At 51.3% G+C, this 23,459-nt stretch overlaps 1 protein-coding gene across 5 annotated transcripts in view; it reads right to left on the bottom strand.

The window, feature by feature from the left end:
* Positions 1 to 23,459, bottom strand: part of ARHGAP22 (Rho GTPase activating protein 22) — a 181,693-nt gene that overhangs the window by 75,980 nt on the left and 82,254 nt on the right. Inside the window, exon 1 of one of the 5 annotated variants that reach the window (XM_018042515.1) lies at positions 3,679 to 4,033. The exons of the other annotated variants lie outside the window; for them this stretch is intronic. Within the exon in view, the coding sequence (XP_017898004.1) occupies positions 3,679 to 3,730 (52 nt within the window). The 5' untranslated portion in view covers positions 3,731 to 4,033. Of the gene's footprint in view, positions 1 to 3,678; positions 4,034 to 23,459 lie in introns of those variants that run through there. 5 annotated transcript variants of the gene reach the window in all.

The following is a 23,459-nucleotide window of genomic DNA, read 5'->3' as shown; positions in this document are numbered from 1 at the left end:
CTGCCTCAGCGCTGCTCCAAGCCCTGGCCTTGGGTCCCAGGGCAGAGCTGAAGAAAATGAAGCCTGCCACTGCACAGACCCACCACAGAGCCCAATACAGCGGAAGCGTCTAGAGATGTCGTCCAAAAACAGTGAAATGAGACGATGTCCTGAGAGTTCAGAGCAAGCTTGCTCACCCCTGCTTACTGAAGTCCACGGGGTCGCTGCAAGTCGGACACGACTGAGTGGCTTCGCTTTCTCTTTTCACTTTCATGCATTGGAGAAGGAAATGGCAACCCACTCCAGTGTTCTTGCCTGCAGAATCCCAGGGATGGGGGAGCCTGGTGGGCTGCCGTCTATGGGGTTGCACTAAGTCGGACACGACTGAAGCGACTTAGCAGCAGCAGCAACCCTTCTCTGCACAGCAGATCCTACTCGCTGACGTTTGGGCTTCTGCAGAAGCACCAGGGACCAAGGACTGCTCCAATTGTATATGGAGAGATGTATGACAGAGGCTTTGTAGAGAGACACAGAGAATTCACAGCCAAACTCAGCGTATGCGTAGGAGACTAGCCGGCCAGGGGAGGTAAGAACGACCAGTCAGGCACAGTTCGGGAGGAGGGGCGCGAAGTATGATAGCACCTGCATATGACAGTGAACGGATTTATATTGTGGCATAGTGTGCTCCCAAAAGTGTCTACAGTAATCCCTCCCCAGGTCCAGGATGCCCCCTACCCCCGCAACTCCACCACCAGCAGGAGAGAAGGTGTCCTCTGGAGAGAGTGCCAGGCTTTGGATTTTAAAGACATTAAGCCCAGATCCACTACGGTGATTCTGGCACGTGCTATATTTTTGCCGCTCTCTTTATGGAATTCACTACTTGAGCCTGCCGATTTTATCAAGCACACTCCTGCTCAGAGACAACATGGTCAGATATCCTGCTGTAAAAGTCTGATTCAGAAATATCCAAGAATGAAATCGATAACATCTGTTGTCTTGGGGAAATGTATACCAATGACTAATGGATTCTCTTTTGATCTTAAAGTAAAAACACACACTTTTCTAGTCTGGAAAGTCAGAAAGCTTCTTCACAGGTAGCTTGTAACAGCTACACAACACACACACACCTACATACACACCCCCTTAAAACAGATGGACTGGGTCACTGCTATGGCAACTGAATCACAGGCCGAAGAAGGGTTTCTCGAAGTGTGCACAAAGATACAGATGCCACGAGTTGCTCTGCAGAAGGCAGGTTCCCTGGGCAAAGGTTTGAAGACCGTATCTGTTAACACTCTCCACCTGATTTGGAGATGCACATTTGCACCAATTAAAATGTGGAAAGTTCTGAAGTCTTGCAGGGAAAAGCCTCCCAAAGTTTAATAACTCATGATTTCTAAGGTTACGACCAAGGAAACCTTGCTCCCCTGTTTATAGTAGAACCCATGTGGAACAATGATCCAAACTGTCTCCTGCCCAGCCAGACGGGTCACATGGGTGCAAATTTGTTAAATGAGGCAACAACATTTAAACATTTGGAGATTTTTACATTAAAAAACCACATGTTGGGACTCCCCTATGGTCCAGTGGCTAAGACTCCGCGTTCCCTGTGCACGAGGCCCGGGTTTGATGCCCTGGTCAGGGAACTAGCCCCCACATGGCACATGGAAAGATCCCACATGCTGCAACGAGGATGCAAGATTCCACTCGACCAAGAGCCAGTGCAGCCAAACGAATACTTTTCTTACAAAAGCCACAAATGTCTCCATTTCCAGGCCCCCCTTCCTGCCTGCCAGTGGCTGCCTGTCTTCTCTGGACAGGGCAGGTGCACTCTGGCACCCCAGTGCTGCCCAGCCCCTCCCACTCTAGGACTGTCCAGCTTTGCTACTTTAGGCGGGCTTCAGGACTTTGTGAGTGATTCACACTGGGTCCCTGCTCCCAGGCTGCATCGGCCAGCTCTGTCTTAGGATGGGTTGGGAGGATGGGAGCAAAGTGGGAAACACGCCTGCACCAGGCCTGCTTCTCACACGGACTGTGCAACCTGGGGTCCATAGTCCCAGAAGACAGCCCCAGCAGCAGACCCTCTTACTGCTCCCTTCTGGGGTTACTAGTTGAGTAAGTACCTTCCCTAACCCAGCCCTGGCAAATCCACCTTTGCTTCTAGGATTTAAGCTCCACCTCCCAACAGGATTTACTGAGAAGTGGTCCAGAAAGACCAAAGCCGCCCCAGGCCCCTATTGAAATCCTTGCTGCTCTGCTCTGGGCTCTGGCCTGACCTCCGTCAGCATGAGCCAGACCCTGCCCTCTGAATCCTACGGAGGCCCTGGTTACTGCAGCAGCCAAGATACACTTGTCCTCCATCTATTCCTTCCAAACACAAACTAACTTTGATTTTCTTGTTAAAATCAAAGTTAGGAAAACTGTTGCTCTAGGGCAATGAGAACCATGAAACTCGTCTTATTTCATTTGAGCTGCACAAAAGCTCAACCACAGATATTATCTTATGGCCAGATTAACTGGGCTCTTTCTCCCTTTGCTCTATATGATCTATTTAAGTGTAGGGCCCTATTTGGTTTTGTTATATTTACTTCTCATGTTAAAAACGACCTCAAACTCTTTGTGAACAAACCAATACATTTGTGCCATCTTTATCATCACCTGGACAAGAGTTCTTCAAGCTGCTTGACATATTCCAACCTTTCTTTATCAGGATCCAGAATATACTTTTCAAAGAACCAGAACCTGGCGCCCATCTGGTAAAGCCGGCGCCCACCTTATAGTTTACAGGCAAGACTTTCCAGACTCACCTTGTCACGCCAGTCACTTAGGGAAGCCCTTAAACACACAGCCTTGCAGACCCTTCCCCAGAGCCTATCCAGGAAGTAGGTCAGAGTGAGGCTAGGCAATCTGCATGTTTAATAAGCGAGGGACAGGTGGGTTTTAGGTTCCCACGAGCTTGGGAGGCGCTGCGGTAAAGGGTTGCATTATCCTGTTTCTGGCAATCAACAGGGATAGTTTCAGCCAGTCAAGGGTTAAGTTAGAAGGGCCACTGCCCAAAGGAGGCCGGACCTCCGCAGCCGCCAACGTCCTCGGCGCGTTTCTCGGCTTTGAACCCTCTCCAAGCCCGCTGCGTTCCACAAGCAGCTCCCCGCGACTTTTGGAAAACTCTGAGTCAGGGCCCTTGGGTCCAAGTTTGTGACAGAGGCGGGCGAGGAGAATGAATGGCCCCGCTCCGAGGCGGTTAAGCCGCAGAGGCGGCGACGGGAGCAAACCAGGCTCTCTGCAAAGGACCTGCGGGCGGGGCCGGGAGCCAGGGGCTCCGCCGACCCAGCCTTGGACTTGGCGGACCAGCAGCCGGCGCTCACCGTCCGCGCCGGACCCCGTAGGGCGGGCTTTCCCCTCCTCTCGGCTCCCCTTCTACCCCGGGATGGGACCCTAACCTCCAGCCGGGCTCCGAAGAGCAAGAGGAGCCTCTGGACGCGCGCTCCAAAGTTCGGACACCGGGGGAAAGTTGCAGCCACATCTGAGCCCTTTCCACGGCGGAAGCAGGTGTCGGGCGGCCCAGGGGAATCCTGCGGACGAATCCCCGAGGCGGGCCCGGCAGCTTCCAGTGGCTGCAGGAGGGAACCGGCGGCGCGCGCCCCTCGCCTGGGCGCCTAAGTCCCGAGTCCGCGGCGCACGTGCACGTCCAGGAGTTACCTTTGGGCGCTCGCAGGTGTCCCCTCCAGTCTTTGCAGCAACACAGCCCCATAGCCGCCGCCTGCGCCCGCGGCTCAGCTTCGCTGCCTGGCGCGCCGCCTGCTGCCCGCACCCCCGGAGCAGGGTGGCCGATGTCCGGCTGGCGGACGGTGCTCAGCCCGGCACGGGGCCACAGACCCGGCCGCTCCGTCTCCCTTACGCTCCGTGCCGGTCCCGCTCCGCGGTATCCCGGCCTCCGGGCAGACCCTGCTAATCAATAGGAGAATGCGCAGATCGCGCCAGCCGCGGGGCAGGCCCGCTTTTATCTCCGCGCGCCGGGGCGGCCCCTACGCCGGCTCCCTGCCCTCGCGGGCGCCCTCCCCACGGCCCGTTACTCTCCCGGGGCGCCGGGCTGTGCGCTCGCGAGGGGCCGCCAGGGGGTGCTGTGCGAGCTGGCGCGGCGGGCGGCTCCCTCCTCTACCCGCAGGGAACCCGGGACGGGTGGTGGGGGATGCAGGCAGACCGGAAGGAAAGGTCCCCTCGCGCTGCAAGGGCGGCGCCAGCCGTCCCCCAGCATCCTCCGAGAGGTCATCTCGTGGTGACTTGGGACGTGTCTACGAGGGCTACCCTGCTCTCGGGTTCCCAGCTCGCCTGCACTCTGTAACTGAGGAATTGAGGCTTCTCCCAAACCTGGCTGGGCTATCCATGGACTGTGTGACTTTGGATAAGTCACTTCCCCTCTGAGACCATTCTCCTGAGCACAAATTAAAGGTTTGATGGTGTCAAGTTACTCAAACACTCTGTGCTCAGTTTCCTCATCTATCAGATAGGAAAAATAATAGAAATGCTTCGAGGGATCCTTGCGAAGATTTAATGCATAATCGTTAAAATGCTCTAGGACACATCTGGCGTTTTGTGAAGTGCTATGTAAGTGGGATGGAGAAGGAAATGGCAACCCGCTCCAGTATTCTTGCCTGGAGAATTCCCTGGACAGAGACGCCCGGTGGGCTACAGTCCATGGAGTCGCAAAGAATGGGCAAGTGGCACTCGTAAGTGGGCACTATCATCAAGTGTTGGTGAGGGCTTGCTTGGCGCCATCACTCTGGAAGGTAACACTCGAGGTGCACATTAAAACTAAAAATGCTCAGACCCTGGGACCAAGCAAGAAATCAGCCCACACTCTCAAGATAACCTATACCAGGCTTTTCACTGCAGCCCTGTCTGTAACTGCAAAAAATTGCAACCAAAAAGATGTTCGTCAGTAAAGGGATGATCAAATACACTGGCATTTCCATAAATGCTATCAAGGGAGGGAGCTGCAGCTGGATGTTGAAGATCTATGGATTCGTAGTCCTTACGTAAAACACACACCTTCAGAACATTATTCCACTGTACAGCACCCATTCCGTGCCAGGCACTGCTCTAGACACTTGGGCCAGGAAAAATACTTGGGAAGAAAACAAAATAATCAAGTGGTTCCCTCCAGGGAAAGAGCAAGAGATGGGAACGGATTGAAAGTGGGTGTCAAGGGAATCTGGCATTCTTATGGTGGTCTAATTTTTTAAAAGGAAGGCGTATTCATATATTATTGTAGAGTTGAAGTCGAATGAGAAGAATTATCTGGCACAGAGACGGATTCTTAATATTAGATTCCCTCTCACCCATCCAGTTCCTAGGTTCTGTTCCTGCCCCTGAAACAGGGCTATGGTCAACCTCTGATGGCCTCTGCTCGACTGGGATTTTCTCCTTCCCTCCCTACCTCCATCCCATCTTGAGAAAATAGACACAGTCTGGAAGAGAGCAGCGGCAAGGCCAGGCCCAAGGCAGAGGCCGCCTAGAGCAAGAAGCAGAAGAATTAATTGTTGGGGGCGGGGGGAGGCAGGGGAAGAGAGGAAAGAATGACTTGGAATAGGGGAGAGGTTTTCCCAGGAGTTAAGTCTCATTCAAAGGAGAGATTAACAGCAGTGGGACAGATTTCTGTCTCCCTCTCTCACTCTCCAGAAAGACCCGGGTGAGGCTTCTTCAGGGAGAGAGGAGCGCTGTCCTGCACTAGATCCGGAAAGAAAGATGTTTTCATTTCATGACATGAAGGCGGGGGTTACAAAGAGGGAGTAACTGAGAAAAAACAGAGAGACCTGACTTCTGGTTGTTGCCAAGTCATTTTAAACAGTTTTAGCACCAGGCAAGATCACTTAGTCACAGCGGGCTTAATGAGGCCCCAGGAATTCCAAGCTAGAGCTTCCTGCATTCAGGGAGAGCATGTGCGGGGAGCGAGCCCCCGGGTGATTGTCCAACAGCCAAGTACTACATTTGGAAAGCAAGATTTAAAAGAAAACATCACAGCAGCCATTGTGGGCTGCTTGTTTATCTTTCTAAGAGGAAGTAGCAAAGCAGGATCATTTCGAATGAACCTATTATAGAGGGTCAGCATCCCCATTGAACCATTCAAATATATTTTGGGATACTCAACTTTTCAAATATATTTTGGGATACTCAACTTTTCAAAGTCGCTTTAAATATCAACTCCCAGGACAGTTTATGACACAGAACGCAAGGCAAGAGTTTATATTACTGCCTTTGGTTTCACACACTTTTATTGTCCTGATTATATACTGTCTTTTTATAGTTTTCTAGTTGTGTGTGTATTTCTCAAGCGGGAAGGAAAATAACATTAACAATGTGTTTAACTATGTGTTTTCCACCAGGCAACTCATATGTGCTATTATCTCAATTAATCACAGGGCTACCCATAAGGCACCATTAGATTCAATTTACTGAGGAAGAAACGAAAGTTCAGGAGGGTAAACAGACTTGCCCAAGACCAATGAAATGACAAGTGTCAGAGTCAGGATGGATGGATGGATGGATGGGTAGATAGACAGGTGGGTGGGCTGAGTAGGTGAATGAGTGGATAGATGGATGAGTGGGTGGGTAGGTTGGTGGGTAGGTGGGTGGGTGGGGGGAGGTGGGTGGGTGGGTGAGGGGGTGGGTGGGTGGGTGGGTGAGGGGGTGGGTGGGTGGGTGGGTGAGTGGGTGGGTAGGTTGGTGGGTGGGTAGGTTGGTGGGTGGGTAGGTTGGTGGGTGGTTGGGTGGGTGGGTGAGTGGGTGGGTGGATGGGTGAGTGGGTGGATGGATGGGTGAGTGGGTGGGTGAGTGGGTGGGGGGTGGATGGGTGGGGGGTGGATGGGTGGGGGGGTGGATGGGTGGGGGGGTGGATGGGTGGGTAGGCTGGTGGGTGAGGGGGGTGGATGGGTGGTGTGTGGATGGGTGGGGTGGGTGGGTGGATGGGTGGGGTGGGTGGGTGGGTGGGTAGGCTGGTGGGTGAGGGGGGTGGATGGGTGGGTGGGTGGGTGGGTGAGTGGGTGGGGGGGTGGATAGATAAATGGGAGAATGGCATTTACCCCACCAGGCATAGAGTCATGGGTTGCAATTGCAAAAGCACGTACTGAGCACAGAATTCACCTGAAAAATTAAACTCTGAACAAAGCCCCTGAATTGATAATGGCCCCAGACCATCTTGAACTGAGTCAAAACCTCAGGATCACTCAGTGCTCTAAGGCTCCAGCCAAGCTCAAGCCACCAGACTCTAGACAACTGAGCAGGGGGCTGGGCCCTGAGACATATTCCTGAGTTGCAAGGCCAACATCCGAGACGCCATGGGAAAGCAGAGCCTGAACCAGGGGGTGGGCATCCAGTGAGGACGATGGGCCCTGGGAGGAGGGCTGCACACCAGCTTTGCAGGACGACGATTCTGCGGGGCTCCCCCCACCCACCCAGGCCTCCACTTCCGGCTGCTTTAGTCAATTTCTCTGAAAGACTCAAAGTTTGGTGATGAGAATATGGGTTTATTTTTAAGGAGGCTGCTGCTGCTGCTGGAATCTTGGCCCTCTAGAACCTGACTGTCAGACGTGTGCAGGCCATTCAAGAATTTACTTAGGAGACTCAGTACCTGGCCTTTCTACCCCTCTGCAGGAGGGTGGTTTCTCCTCCCAGCTCATACCCAAGGTAACCCCAGGGTGCCATCTCAAGATGGGAGCTCAGCCCTGGGCAGCTCAGGGCAGAGTAGCAATAGGGACATGGCATCGCCATCATGAACGTGGCTTTGTAGGCCTGCTGTGATCATTCTTTCATTCATATATTCACCCAGGTACCAAATGATGACTGAGCACAGCTGAACGCCCGAGCAGAGCCCAGGCCTGAGCTCTGGGGGTGCTAGGTGGACCCCTGGCAGCTCTGGGGGAGACAGTGCCCAGTCTACACAGGGTGGTCAGAGAGGCTCTCCAGAGGACAGGTCTCTGAGATGAGAGCTGAGATGCGATGAGGAGTCTAGCACCTTGAGGGTGGCATGGGAATGGTCCTCCAATGAGCAAGCAGTGTTATCAAAGAAACAGGGCCTTTAGGGTATGATGCGGTCTGTGATTCTGACTGATCAGCCTGGTGCTAGAGTGAAGGGGGGACGAGAAGGGCGAGATCAGAGCAGCGAGAAAGCTGGCATAAGGCAGACGAGAGATGCCGAGGAGACGGAGATCAAGCTGAGCTGTGTACTAGCAAGGTAGCCCCCAGCAATGCACACCCCAAGACCCCACACCCTGTGTGCCCCTGTCTCCTGGAATCTGGGCCGCCCCACGGCTTGCCTTAACTAACAAGGTGACAGGAGTAAGTGGCCCTGGGCCAGCCCTGGGCCTAAATTCTAAGAAGCTTGCTAGCTTCCACCATTGTCGTCCAGGGAGAGCAGTGGGACTCTCCTGATCCTGCCACGCTCCGGGAAGCTGGACCCAACCAGGTCAGGCTACGTGAGTGGGGCCACTCTGGAGGCCCGTCCTCCAACTGACACAAGTGGAGCAGAGGCGAGCTCTCCGTGCCGAGCCCTGCCCACACTGTAGAACAAGAGCAAATAAACGTTTAGGTCACTAAGGCTGGGGGTAGTTTACGAGGCACTAACACAATGAGACCTGGTGGGGGGCGGTGAAACATCATCCTGATGGCCAACGCTGCCTGGCTAAGAGCACGGCAGTCCACGGAAATTCAGAGCAGTCCCGTGTGTCCCCTACCATCATCATTTCCACGTTACGGAGGAGAGCTGAGGCACAGGGAGGTGAGGTAACTCCACAGCTGATTAGTGGCCGAGCTGGGATCAGAACCCAGCCTGTCTTGTTTTGGAGCCTCTGTTCTTAATGCTATGGTAGATATTTTGAAGGGAGAAGGAGCAGAGTTGGGACGCAGGCCCCACAGGTCTAAGGCACGTCCATAGGCCAGACTTATGATGAAAAAGGTAGCCCTTGGGCAGTGCTGGAGGGCATCAGAGGGCATCCGTCAGTCAGGCTGTGTGAGGCTCACTGCTGTCTTAGCTTTTCAGGGTAATGTCTGTTCCCTGGTGGCCTCCCTGATAGCTCAGTTGGTAAAGAAACCGCCTGCAAGGCAAGAGACCTGGGTTCGATCCCTCGGTTGGGAAGATCCCCCGGAGAAAGGAAAGGTACCCTCTCCAGGATTCTGGCCTGGAGAATTCCATGGACTATATTGTCCATGCGGTCGCAAAGAGTCAGACATGACTGAGCGGCTTTTTCACTTTCACTGTTAGCCTTGACACCTGATCAGAGGGGGCTTCTTGAAGATAAAAGCACTTTGTACAATGCTTATTACAAATCTGCCCCCACGGGTGCCGGTATCTCATTTAATTTTCGCAGCAGCCTCATGATGGTGACATGTCATAACGCTCACTTTAGAGGTGAGAAGATGGACACCTGCCCAGGTTATATGAGCTCTCAAAGTCACAGAGCTGGAGGGTGGGAGAGCTTGTCCTTGAATCTGGGCAGACTGACCACCACAGGACACCTTTTAACAGCCATTCCCCCGCCTCCGGCTTTTTGGCCTGTGTTCCCCTCTCTCATCTTCTCCTCCTATCACGGTTCTGATCTGATGGGAATTTGGCCCAAATCCAATGTGCATATGCCATCTCACGGATGTTCTGGAATTGGAAGGGACTTCATCCATTCTAATACAGCCTTCTCATTACCATGGGAAATGAGAAGTCCAGAGACGCTAGGTCCACTCCTCATAAGCATTTCTTCAGGGCCTATGATGTGCCGGGCACTAAAGCTTAATTAGTGGCAAGTCAGGGCTTTTCCCATTCAGCCTCAGTTTTTGCTTCGAAACAGATGTAGAAATATGATAAGCAGAAAACAGGCCTCCCCTACAATCTCTCAAAATAAATGTTGTGTGCTATTACCTCAGTACATGAAAGCCAACTGATTTGGATTTAACTATGGATGCTTTCAAGTCGTGGTGCTGGAAAAGACTCTTGAGAGTCCCTTGGGCTGCAAGGAGATCAAACCAGTCAATCCTAAAGGAAATCAACCCTGAATACTCATTGGAAGGACTAATGCTGAAGCTGAAGCTCCAATACTTTGGCCACCTGATGAGAAGAGCTGACTCACTGGGAAAAACCCTGATGCTGGGAAAGATTGAAGGCAAAATGAGAAGAGGGCAGCAGAGGATGAGATGGTTGGACAGCATCACCGATTCAATGGACATGAACTTGGGCAAACTCCAGGAGAGGGTGAGGGACAGGGAGGCCTGGCACGCTGTAGTCCGTGAGGTCACAAACAGTCCAAGTGACTTAGCAACTGAACAACAGCAGCGATCAGGTTAAACATGTTAACTAACTCCCTCCGATACCCCCATTATCCCTCATCAGCAGCACTGGTGTTATTCACCTTACAGACTCATTGTTCTGGGTTCTTTTCTTTCTTTAATGAATAATGTCATTCTGGGGAAGACAGAGTTTATTTGAAGCAAGCCCACTCTGCTTTGTGCTAGAAAAGGCTGTGGATTCCATATGGAATGGTATGTCTTTTCCTTTCTCTTAATGAGACTTAAGTCTCATTTCTCTTCTTCCTTTGGCTACCAGGATGCTCAGGGAAATTTTAAAGTTCAATTTTGGCAAGTATGAAGGCCCCACAGTAGGTTTTCACGTTTATGTTTTTGTTTCCTGATTTTATTTTTCTACTTTTATTTGCATTTTCTCAGGTCCTTAATTTATAAAATTATTACTATTGTGTTACTTCATTTCAAGTGTTCTCATCAGAAGCCATTTCAAAGCCTTTGTGGAATAACATGAGTATAAGTTAATAAGTGAATGTAATACACTGCAGCCATGAAATTAAAAGACACTTACTCCTTGGAAGAAAAGTTATGACCAACCTAGATGGCATAGTCAAAAGCAGAGATATTACTTTGCCGACTAAGGTCCATCTAGTCAAGGCTATGGTTTTTCCAATAGTCATGTATGGATGTGAGAGTTGGACTGTTAAGAAAGCTGAGTGCCGAAGCATTGATGCTTTTGAACTGTGGTGTTGGAGAAGACTCTTGAGAGTCCCTTGGGCTGCAAGGAGGTCCAACCAGTCCATTCTGAAGGAGATCAGCCCTGGGATTTCTTCAGAAGGAATGATGCTAAAGCTGAAACTCCAGTACTTTGGCCACCTCATGCGAAGAGTTGACTCATTGGAAAAGACTCTGATGCTGGGAGGGATTGGGGGCAGGAGGAGAAGGGGACGACAGAGTATGAGATGGATGGATGGCATCACAGACTCGATGGACGTGAGTCTGAGTGAACTCCAGGAGTTGGTGATGGACAGGGAGGCCTGGCGTGCTGCGACTCATGGGGTCTCAAAGAGTCGGACACGACTGAGCGACTGAACTGAACTGAACTGAATACATTCTATTTTAAACAAGGAATTGATAAACTTTTTTTAAGGGGCAGATGATAAATGTATTTAAACTTTGCCACATTATCTCCATAGCAGCTACTCAACTCTGCTCTGATAGCATGAAATCAGTCATGGACAATACAGAAACACATGGGTGTGGCTGTGTTTCAATAAAACTTTATTTACAAAAGCAGGTGGTGAGCCATATTTGGCCCATGGGCTTTATGCAGTTTGCCCTCTGTTCAGAAGAATTTTAGAGCACTGGGAAGTTGTTTCCTCTTGATGTGGGAAGTACTTGGCTTAGAAAAAAAGTGAATTCCCATCTCTAAGAGGTGGGGATTCTGTCCAAGATGTCTAGTTTCCGCTTCTGGGTGACAGATTAGGGAAATGCAGCTGCACAAACTGTCTGGACAGCTGCTCTCAGGAGAGGCCTGCAGTGCCCAGGAAGGGCCAGTGTCTGACACGGTGGGATTTGAAGTCTGTCAGCCAGAGCCTATCCTCCTGCACATTTGCTGTGCCCAGCGCTCAGGGAGGAGGGGGGCCCTGAGGGCAGGGCCCCAGAGCTCCATGGCCAGCTGGTTCCCCAGCTCTGGCCAATGGGCCTTCAGCTGCTGCAGACGTTGTTCATGGAAGGAATGTGTCTGCAGCTCCAAATTCTCACAGAGAAAGACAAGGGGCATGGTTGGGGAGAAATTCCTGGGCTACATTTTTCTTGCTGTTCATGTGGCCTGAAGCCATTGAACTTGGCCAGACTGCCCAAGAGGAATTTTACAAAGCTCATTGTCTTTCCCGGAGTCTCACCCGCAGCCCTGCTCCCACCTGCTCTTTCTGCTTTTCTTTCTTTACTCCCCCAGCCTCAGGAGAAATGCAGCATGGGAAAGAGCAGGAGCCCACAGACATGGTCCTGGGGGCTTTTGTTTCCTGTCCAGGTAGACCAGCTGCAGCAGCCGCTGCAGGGAGCAGGGGCCGGGGGGCACTTTCTGGCGGCTGTGATGGCATCAGACCTTTCCATGGGCTACGGCGCAGAGGTGGTCTCAGCTGCTTCACCAGGAGTCACCAAGTGGGATACCTCCTTCAGTAATAAGAGCCACGTGAATTGAGCACCTGCTGTGTGCTAAGCACTGATCATTCTACATATGTTAAGCCATACTCCACCAGAACATTAGTAAAACTCCCATTTTACTGATGGGGAAACTGAGGCACAGAACTGCTAAGTGATTTACATGGGATCCCACAGCTAGTAAGCGGAAGAGACAGGATTTGAACTGAGGAGCCTGGCTCCAGTGTGGCTCTTAACCTCTTTCAGTACATGCAATCCCCTCAGCTCGGCATTCCATTACAGATACTGCCCTGTAGCCATTACAGATAATGGCTAGTCTCCACAGTATTAGCAAAAATCCAGCTGACAAAGCATTTGCATAGGTGGGGTCTGTGCACCTTTGAAGACTCCCAGTATCCCCGCTTGCCCCTCTGCCATGAGCATGGCCCACCTGCCATTCGGTCCGCTTAGCTCAGGGCGGGGCGCTGTAACCTGGGGGTCTGTGCACCTTTGAAGACTCCCAGTATCCCCGCTCGCCCCTCTGCCATGAGCGTGGCCCACCTGCCGTTCAGTCCGCTTAGCTCAGGGCGGGGCGCTGTAACCTGGGGGTTAGTCAGGCCTCCTGTGTTGGCACCACTGCTGCTGCAGATACTGACTGTGCAAGGGAGCGACCTCAGTTACCTGGTGACGCTCTGAATGCTTGCAGTGCACCAGCCCCAAGGATTGGTGATTTGAACACACTGTATGTCATAGACACAACCCTGAGACTGGGTGTAGAAAACCCCATGTTAGAGGCAAGGAAACCGCAGGTTAATCAGAAATTGATGCTGGCCAACATCACGCAACAACCACAAGTCTCAGAGTCTTAACCCTATAAACAGACACTGTTGTGCTGGGGTTACCACGTCAAGCAGGTCAGCATGAAGTGGGGAACGAACGAGAGGGCTCCACTCCGGGCAGTCACGCAGGCACTCAGGCTCCTTCCAGGACCCCAAGTCCTCCCCTGGATCCTGTCTATCGGAGGAGGAAGGAGGGAACACGGAGCTCTCAGGGGATTTTAGGGGCTGCGAGCAGACTGCAACCAGACTCCCACCCACATTCCACTGTCCAGAGTTCAGTCATGTGACCTGTCTTACTGCGGGGGAGGCTGAAAAGCTGCATGGCCACGGGAAAACGAGCTTGACTGCCACCCTGGGGCTCAAAGAGGTGAGGTACCTTGAGAGGCAGCTGGGCCATTTGGTGCGCGAGCCCGTGTTTGGCCTCTGTAGTGCCTTGACTGAAACGGAATTGAACTCCAGCCTTCAAAGACCCTGAGTCTTTCAGTGGGGCACTGGATGGGGCTGAAGGTGCTGAAGGGCTGTGAGGATTAACTGAGGCATTGAGAGAAGAGGTCATCGGAGTGAGTACGTGCCCCGCAGACTTCCCTCTCATAGTGCAGAACTGTAGCCCGGACTGCTGGGCAAGCGGAGGGGAGATGGTAGGGCTGGACTGGGAGAATCTCAGCGCAGAGGAGAGAAGCGGGGATGACCCGGTCCACAGAGGGGTTCAAGTACTTCTGCTCGCTGCTGCCACCTAGCCGTGGAAAGAGGAAGGGCAGCACAGCCTGGCTTCCCGATTCCGCTTCCGGTGGGTAAGTTTCCAGGCTACTTCTGTCCCATCCTGATGACCATCAGGTTTCTTATCGGAAGCTGGCCTTGGCGATGTGTCTAAAGCATAGGTGCCAGGATGGGTGAAGCCCCTGTTTCCCAAGATTTTGCTGTGGAAATAGCAACTTCTCCAGGGTGTTCTGCTCAGGCCTCAGCATTCCCCTCAATTGGAGGACTCCCCGCCTGCTAAGGCAGGACCCCTGGGGTATACTCAGTGGATAAAGAATCTGCCTGCAATGCAGGAGACACGGGAGGCACGGGTTCGGTTCCTGGGTTGAGAAGACATCTTGCAGAAGGAAATGGCAACCCAGTCCAGCATTCTTGACTGAAAAATCCCACGGACGGGGAGCCTGCCAGGCTCCAGTCCAAAGGGCCACAAAGAGTTGGAATTGACTAAAGGCTAAGAACCAGGGTATGACTATGGCTTTTCTTGCCGAGCACTACCACAGGGCTGCCCCCGGATGGTGGGCATGGGGCAGGCCCCTCCCAAGCAGGCCTTGGTGGTGGCAATGAGATTATAGCTGTGTGGGAATGGATTGCTGGGTATTACAATATCCCCAAGGGGGTATAGAGGGTCTGCAAGTCTCTCCAGGGACACACAGCACCTCTGTAACATGACCTGCGTGGGGAGAGAGTGCAGAAGCTAGTGTATTCCGCTCTGTCAAAGCACACACAGACACAATTTCCAGGGCAAGTTGGCCTCAGATAACCTGATCAGACCCAGCTCTAGTATCAAGGACCACCATTTTCATCTCCCTGGTTACAGTCCCGGGGGAGCTCACGAACACCAAAGTCTCTGTTTCCATAGCAGCAGCATCCTTCCCACAGCCAGGCCTTAGTGCACCCGACAGGTCTCCTGACCACCAAATCGCAAGAAGCACTCTTCAGACTATGGACTCCAACCCAATAAGGGGTCATGAAATCAACTCAAGGGGTCCTGGCCTGTAGGTTTAAAACCGAGATAGACACACAGAGTGGAAAGTGCCAGCTGCACGGCATATGGAAACAGTGCTGTCCCGTGAGACCCTCGCTTCCTGTGTGCCTGAGCTCTCACAGGTGGGATGTAATGGTTCTTGTTATAATAAAAAAAAATGTAAAAACACAGTGGTGAGGTAGCCATCTCATTCCTTCCAGAAAGCCTGGGCTCTTTGTGTAAATTAGTCCACACATTTCTCTTCCTCCCCATTTCTCCCCACGGATCCCACTTCTGAGGCATGCCAAAGAAGCGCAGGTTTTTTGCCAAAAGCCACTTAAGATACAATACAGGACCCACCACTACTGGGCACAAAAGGGCCCCGGTCAGCACTGATCCCAGGACGCTGGGTGCCTACTTGTCTTGTATTTGCATCTCTAAGAAGGCCACTTAAGTGACCCTTCACAGAACAAAGAAGGACAGCTTCTCTCGATTTAAAAGAAAAGAAAACCCGCCAGGCTGCACATTCCTTCCTTGGAGGCTCCTGCGCAGCGGGCTGGTCTGACAGCACCTGGTCCTGACCCATCTGGTGGGTTGCTCATTCCCTCTCCAGCATCATTCCTGAGGCAGCTATTTGTGGAGAGCCACTCTGTGCCAGACACGGGAAACCACAGACCCGAGCCCCCTGCCCGACTCAGCCCGGCCTGCGTGTGTGTGAGTGCGTGTGTGTGTGAGTGCATGTGTGTGTGTGTGTGTGTGAGTGCGTGTGTGTGTGTGTGTGTGTGTGTGTGTGAGAGCGAGAGATGAAGACAGCGGCTCCTAGAGCACGGCACCGCCCGCTGCAGGTGTGTTCTGGGGCCCACCTGCTCCAGCACTGCCGTGGGCGGTCAGAAAAGGCCTAGCTCTCCAGGATGCCCGGATTCTCATCGCTCCTGCCCGGGGGTGGGAGGGGCTGGATGATGTACCGCTGCACCCCGCATCCCTGCCAAGGCCCATCGGGGTCATTACGGTCACCACCCAATGAGGCTCAGGAGATGAGGTGACTGTTCAAGGCCAGTGCACAGCCGGGAAGGAGCCATTCCTCTCTCGGGAGTCCTCTGGGGCTCCTGGGGCTCTGCTCTTCCCACTGGACCGCTGGCAGCATTTGGAAGTGACCAGGCAGTGCCACAGGTAGAGCAAATGGTGGGCCATAGCTGGGGCAGCAGGCTGCTCAGAGGGAGGGGCTGTGCAGGAGGATGGGGGACCCTCCAGGCAGGAGGGGAGGGAGGTGAGGCAGGCCTTCGGGGGTGGGGGCCTTAAGAACATAGGCTGAATTCTCCTGGCCAGTTAAAGTCCTGCTGCCAAACCATTGCTCTGGCCACCTCGCTCCGAACTGCATGGCTGTCCCAGTTTGCCAGGGCTACTGTCAACAGTTAGCACTAACTGGGTGGCTTACAGCAGCAGAAATCTGTTCCCTTAGCGTTCGGGAGGCTGGAAGCCCACAGTGGAGGGGCTGGCAGGGCCGTGCTCCCCGCTGCAGGCCCTGGGGAAGGCTGTCCGGGCCTCCCTGCTAGTTCTGGCGGCGTGGGGAATCCTTGGCCTCCCTTGGCCTGCAGCTGCATCGCTCCAGTCTCTGCCTCCTCCTCACATGACCGCCCCTGTGAGTGCGTGTGGGTCCAGATTTCTTCTCATAAGGACGTGTCATTCAATTTAGGACGCACCCTATTCCAGATCTCATCTTAACTAACTGCACTGGCAAATAAGGCTGCATTCCAAGACTTCTGCCGGATGCGAATTTCAGGAGGACAACGACGACCTCTCTAATGACCTCCCTGCTTTCCCAGCCACAGCCTCCCAGGCTGTTTCCTCTAACGCAAGTCTGCAGAAAAGCATCAGGGGCAGCTGTGCCCTTGGGACCCAGGAAGGTGTCACTGACCTGGAGAAGAACTTCCAAACCTGGTGGGGTGTTTTATTTAGTGATTATAACTCCAGTTTTTAACATTCTGGAATTCCAGGATAGTGTGATTTTAAAACACACTGAACTACAGGTATTTTGTGATATGTTTTTTAAAAATGGGAATCATTTACACTTGGGGAAATATTTTAACAGAAGTTTGGATCCTGTAAGGAAAACTTATTTAGAAAGTGGTTTTCTATTCCTCCACAATCCATAGGGGGAAAAGAACCAAGGTGCCTCTATCACAACATAAATCCTTATTCTGTTTCAAAGACTTTCTAAACCAGTGGCCTCCAAGTACAGCTGTTCCCTGCGACCCATCCACCAGACCCATGGGGTCACCTACCCAGGAGAACACTGCAGGGGGTGAGACAAACTGGAAATGCTTTTTATGAAATACAACTGGGCTCATGATCAATTGAAAGGTGTGGCCCCTGCTAACCAAAAAAAAAAAGAGTTAAAAAACCCTCTAGAATACTGAATAAGAAAAAAAATTATTTAAAGATAAAGTACTCATAGGACAATATTAGTTTCAAATTTAGTTTAGAACAATCTCAAAAATGTTATAGCAGTTAGAAAAAATGGGCACCAAAATATGCTCATGATTCAAAAATAACATCAAATAGTGTGATTTCATTTCAAGGGTTCATTATTATTAAAATGTTCTTTGTTTTAAAGGGCTTGGTTTATTATTTTTGAATAACATTTTATTAATTTCATCTACTAATAATTTTTATTAGAAGGGTAATACTTTTAACCTTTATATTTCATAAGTTTATGTTTTCATTTCATGCTTTCCATATGTATATAATTTCTATTTGAAATGTATATTTAGCTTCGCTGAAATTAACAACTTTATGTATTCTGTATGCCTTCTGGTGGGAAGTGTTGACGACTAATGCCCATATTTTAGCGATGCAGGGAGCAAACACCTGCTTGCCTGCGCGTCATTGGCTCTGGAAACCACAATTGCTAGCATCTCACTAATCAGCTGCTGCTAACTGCGTTGCAGAGACAAGGCTTAATGCTCTACGTGAAGCTACTTTTACTGAGTCCATTTTACAGAAGAAGAGACTGATGTTTAAGGGGTGCTGTGACTCCCTCAGGACCCCAGACCTAGGCAGAGGCTGAGCCAGAACTGAGTCTCAGACAGCGTGATGGAACAGTTCCGTTCAGTTCAGTCGCTCAGTCGTGTCCGACTCTTTGCGACCCCATGAATCGCAGCACGCCAGGCCTCCCTGTCCATCACCATCTCCCGGAGTTCACTCAGACTCACGCCCATCGAGTCCATGATGCCATCCAGCCATCTCATCCTCTGTCGTCCCCTTCTCCTCCTGCCCCCAATCCCTCCCGGCATCAGGGTCTTTACCAATGAGTCAACTCTTCGCATGAGGTGGCCAAAGTACTGGAGCTTCAGCTTTAGCATCATTCCTTCCAAAGAAATCCCAGGGCTGATCTCCTTCAGAATGGACTGGTTGGATCTCCTTGCAGTCCAAGGGACTCGCAAGAGTCTTCTCCAACACCACAGTTCAAAAGCATCAATGCTTCGGCACTCAGCTTTCTTAACAGTCCAACTCTCACATCCATACATGACTACTGGAAAAACCACAGCCTTGACTAGACGGACCTTAGCCAGCAAAGTAATGTCTCTGCTTTTCAATATACTATCTAGGTTGGTCATAACTTTTCTTCCAAAGAGTAAGCGTCTTTTAATTTCATGGCTGCAGTCACTATCTGCAGTGATTTTGGAGCCCCCCAAAATAAAGTCTGACACTGTTTCCACTGTTTCCCCATCTACTTCCCATGAAGTGATGGGACCAGATGCCATGATCTTCGTTTTCTGAATGTTGAGCTTTAAGCCAACTTTTTCACTCTCCTCTTTCACTTTCATCAAAATGCTTTTTAGCTCCTCTTCACTTTCTGCCATAAGGGTGGTGTCATCTGCATATCTGAGGTTATTGATATTTCTCCCAGCAATCTTGATTCCAGCTTGTGTTTCTTCCAGTCCAGCATTTTTCTCATGATGTACTCTGCATATAAGTTAAATAAGCAGGGCAACAATATACAGCCTTGATGTACTCCTTTTCCTATTTGGAACCAGTCTGTTGTTCCATGTCCAGTTCTCACTGTTGCTTCCTGACCTGCATGTAGGTTTCTCAAGAGGCAGGTTAGGTGGTCTGGTATTCCCATCTCTTTCAGAATTTTCCACAGTTTATTGTGATCCACACAGTCAAAGGCTTTGGCATAGTCAATAAAGCAGAAATAGATGTTTTTCTGGAACTCTCTTGCTTTTTCCATGATCCAGCGGATGTGATGGAACAACTCGCCCTAAATTACAGCTGCACAAGACAATAAACGGAGGTGTCGAATGACTCAGCCAATACACAGTAGCTATCATTTTCCAGCCATCTGTTCATTATTTACACTAGAGTTCACAGACTCAAACTTTTATAGAGAGGTGAGAAGGTAAGGTGTACTGAAAAAGCAGGTGTTGGCGGGGAGGAAGGCTGGGATGGGGCAGTAGGAAAAGGTGGGGATTCTGGCTAACTAGCGGATACTCAGGCTCTGTCCAAAGAGGCAGCTATTACTGAGCTCCTGTTAATTGTTTGTATGGGGAAAGCAGCCCCAGTTTCACCCTATGGAAATCTCCATTGAATGCACGCGTGCTAAGTCACTTCATTAGTGTCCGACTCTTTGCAACCTTATGGACTGTGGACAGCCAGGCTCCTCTGTCCATGGGATTCACCAACTAAGAATGCTGGAGTGGGTTGCCAAGTCCTTTACCACTAGCGCCACCTGGGATCTATGCGTAAAATCTTTTGTGCATAAAAATGCTCCATGAGCCAAACAAAATAGGTCTTACGGGCCAGAATCAGCTCATGAGCAATCAGCCCCGGTTTAAGCTTGGCTTGTAGCCTGGGAAGTAGGCTCAGTGTCTTGTCACTGTTTGCCTCTCTCTACCATCACTTTCAGCTTCCTTCCTGCTTTTGAGTTGCTGCTTTTTCACAGCTTTATTTTACCAAGCATCTTGAAAAGCCCAGCACCAGGCCCCGCGTGCACCGGTGTAAGGCCCTCTTTCAGGAGCTCGTAGTCCAGGGTTGCGTCGCACTGGTGTTGCTTCACTTGGGAGCACTGCTTTGCATTTTAACATGGACATGAATCCCTCAGGACATAGTCCTATAACCCAGATTCTGTTTCAGCAGTTCTGGGTGGGGCCTGAGAATCTCCATTTCCAAAGAGCTCCCAGATGATGCTGATGCAGCTGGTCCATGGACCACAGCTTGTTTAGGAAGGACCTAAAGAATAGCCCTGCATCTAAAGAAGTTCCTAAGCCGAAGGCTCGCTTGCCAGAGGAGCCTCTGTACCTGGGCTTGGCTTCTCAGAGGTGACCTGGGTCATTCAACTCCCCACCACTAATCCCCTGCCACATTCCTCCCCACATCCTAATTTATCTAGAGATTTAGTCTAGCTGAGGTCACTCATAAAGAATTTTATCTGCATCTTTGTTCTGAGCTTGCACTGAGCAGGCTGCACATCAACCTTCCTACCCGGCATTTATGTCTCTAGCTGAGGGATTTCTGTCTGCGCCCCTCCGTGTCTCAGAGCTGTGGTGCCCAGCACCCGCCTCAGCTCCTGTTGGCTGCCTAGGTTGGGACCCTGAGGGGGCACTCCCCAGGATGGACCTTGGGCTCCATCTGGTACTAGTCATGTGACTTTAGACAAGTGACCCCTCTGCGCTTCACTCACCATATCGGTACAATGGGAGTGTAAGGCCTGCACACTGGGTGTCAGGGAGATTGACCCAGTACCCTGTATGGTGCCCCTCCCACTTCTATTTCTAAAAAGAAACTCAACAGATGACTTTAAGAATCTCATGTTGCTTGTGTCTCGTGGAAAATGTTAATATAGGAAACGTACTCCTATTGCTATCCCAGGAATATCCAGTTGCGCTTGAAGGAATTAACAAGTTTCCCCTGAGACTGGATTTCTGTTCCATCAGTCAGCATCATGTTCCTGTACCTGGTCTGGGTCAGGGCACGTGAGAGGCAGCCATACAGAAGGTGGGCAGACACGTGAACAGTCACCAGGGCTGTGGGGGTGCTGCACACAGTGTCCGAGAAGCCACGGAGCATCAGGTGAGCAGTTCAACACCGCATTTGCCGATCTTCAAGTAATACTCTCCATGTTTCGTTTTTTGTTTTTTTTTTTTTTCCAGCTGAAATACTTCTGAGAAACAAGGGACCTGGTTGTTAATCATCAATCAGTAAACCACAGAATGGCCAGAAAGTCACAAAATTAGGAGAAAGACCTGTATTTGCCATACTTTTTAATATAAGCAGCTGGACCCATTCATCTAGGTTTGCAGACATTCTGGCTGAAACGTATCTGAAGGTTAAAAAACATACTGAGTATATCGTTTGAAAAGGTTGCTAACCACTTTTTAAAATACGCTGATCTTTTATTTCTTGACTGTGTAGACACCTTGCTATAATAACTGTTAAACTTTACAGAATACTTAACACAGGATAGTATTGTCCTAAGATACAGATTCGGAGAAGGCAATGGCAACCCACTCCAGCACTCTTGCCTGGCAAGTCCCATGGATGGAGGAGCCTGGTGGGCTGCAGTCCATGGGGTCACACAGAGTCGGACATAACTGAAGCAACTTAGCAGCAGCAGCAGCAAGATATAGATTATCATATCCCCAAAACACTACGGGATAAGTTTTCTTCTGAAATAATTCGAGATTCACAGGAAATTGCAAGGAATTGCACAGCAGGGCCGCGTGCACTCCACACCCAGCCGCCTCCAGGGTTAGCAGCTTGCGTAGCTGCAGCCCACCATGGAAAAGGAACCTGACCTTGCGCGATCAATCCACAAAGCTGATTCAGATTCTGCAAGTTATGCACACTGGTGTGTGTGTGTGTGTGTCTGCTGAGGGGTCTGTATAGTTTTATCACACGTGTAGTTACATGAACGTATCACCACCATTAAGACACTTAACTATACCATCAGAATAAGGCTCCCTCAGCTCCCTCTGCGGAGTCACATCCAGCCGCTTCACCCCCACCCCTAAGCCAACGTATAGACACTTGATTCTCATTTTATATGTGAGGAAACTGAGGCACGGAGAAGTTAGCGGCTTGACCAAGTCCATGTAGTTAAGTTCTGGGTCCGTTTTGTTTGAATACATTTATTTGGTTGCACTGAGTCTTAAAATAGCTGCGGCGCGCGAAGTCTCCCATCGCACAGACTCTCTAGTTACGGCACTCGGGCGCAGTAGTCGTGGCATCTGGGCTTAGCTCCTCTGCAGCACGTGGGATCTTGCCTCTCTGACCAGGGGTCGAACCGGCATCCCCTGCAAGGCAGATTCTTAACCATTAGGCCACTAGGGAAGTCCCTGGGTCCGGTTTGTTGTCATTAAAGAGACTCGTTGTGGGGAGGGGTTTGCAGGCAGCGTGTGGAGTCTGGAACGGCTTCCTAGATCCTCGATCCCGGTCTTGAATGGAGAAACCGCATCACTTACGGCGGGGGAGGGCTGGGACATCAGATGCCACGGGAGCGGAACTGAAGCCTCAAGAAGCCCTGCTCCCTGCAACACCGAATCCAGGTGTCACGGCCACCAGCCTGGGCTCCTGTGACCTCACTTTGACTCTATCATCTTTATCCCTGAATTGCTGCTCGCTCCCTCTGTCCTTTCTTAGTTGGCCATTACCCAGCAGTCATCCTGGATTCTACTTCCAACATCCTGTCCCTCACCAGGCCTGAACACCTCACCTCCCAGCCATCCTCCATCCTCCCGGCCTCTGCTTGGCTCTAACTCGAGCAGCCCCTGCCGCTCTACTGAAGCAGCGCGCCACGCCCCCCACCCCACCCCCACCCTGCTCAATCCAGTCTTTTCATTGTTGCTAAATATGATCATAGCTTTCCCCTGTTTAGGACCTTCTGTGGGTCCTCATTGCCTATAAGACTGTCCACATGCCAAGGCTCTCGGGATCTAACCAAGCGAATGGCTCAGAGTTAGCCAAGCTGCTTCCTGCCCCAGGACGCCGGCACGGCTGTGCACGTCTCCCCCAGGGCTCCCCATCAAGGCCAGACACACAGCACTGGGCCGAAGCTGGAGACGTGAATCAGATGCGGACCTTGCATCTAGAGACCTAAGTCTGATGAGAGAAACATAACCGCCCCAAAAGAAAAGAAGGGAAAAAACCAAGAGGCACTTTTCAAACTATGCGTGAAAGGCGCAACCACAGAGGGAACCACAGGCTCCAATGAGAAGCCCCAAGACGGGAGAAGGCGGGTCGCCTGGCTGGAATAAGGACGGCGGCGAGCCTAGAGCCGGACTCATGCGCCTCTCCCAGCCAGGGCGCGACACTTCCTGGAGTCCCCCCAGGCCATGCAGGCGGCCCTCACGGTGCAGACCAGAAGGCCGTGGGTTAGAGAGTCAGGAAGAATGTCATACTTGCCAAGGTGAAGTTGAGCCAACACACTAGGGTAAGGACCGTGTTACACACTCAGGAAGCCAGGCTAGGCTGCCTGGTGACGGACAGCCCTGGGTGGG

Source organism: Capra hircus, chromosome 28, assembly GCF_001704415.2.
Source record: "Capra hircus breed San Clemente chromosome 28, ASM170441v1, whole genome shotgun sequence".
Lineage (NCBI taxonomy): Eukaryota > Metazoa > Chordata > Mammalia > Artiodactyla > Bovidae > Capra > Capra hircus.
This window is presented reverse-complemented; position numbering and strand designations above follow the sequence as displayed.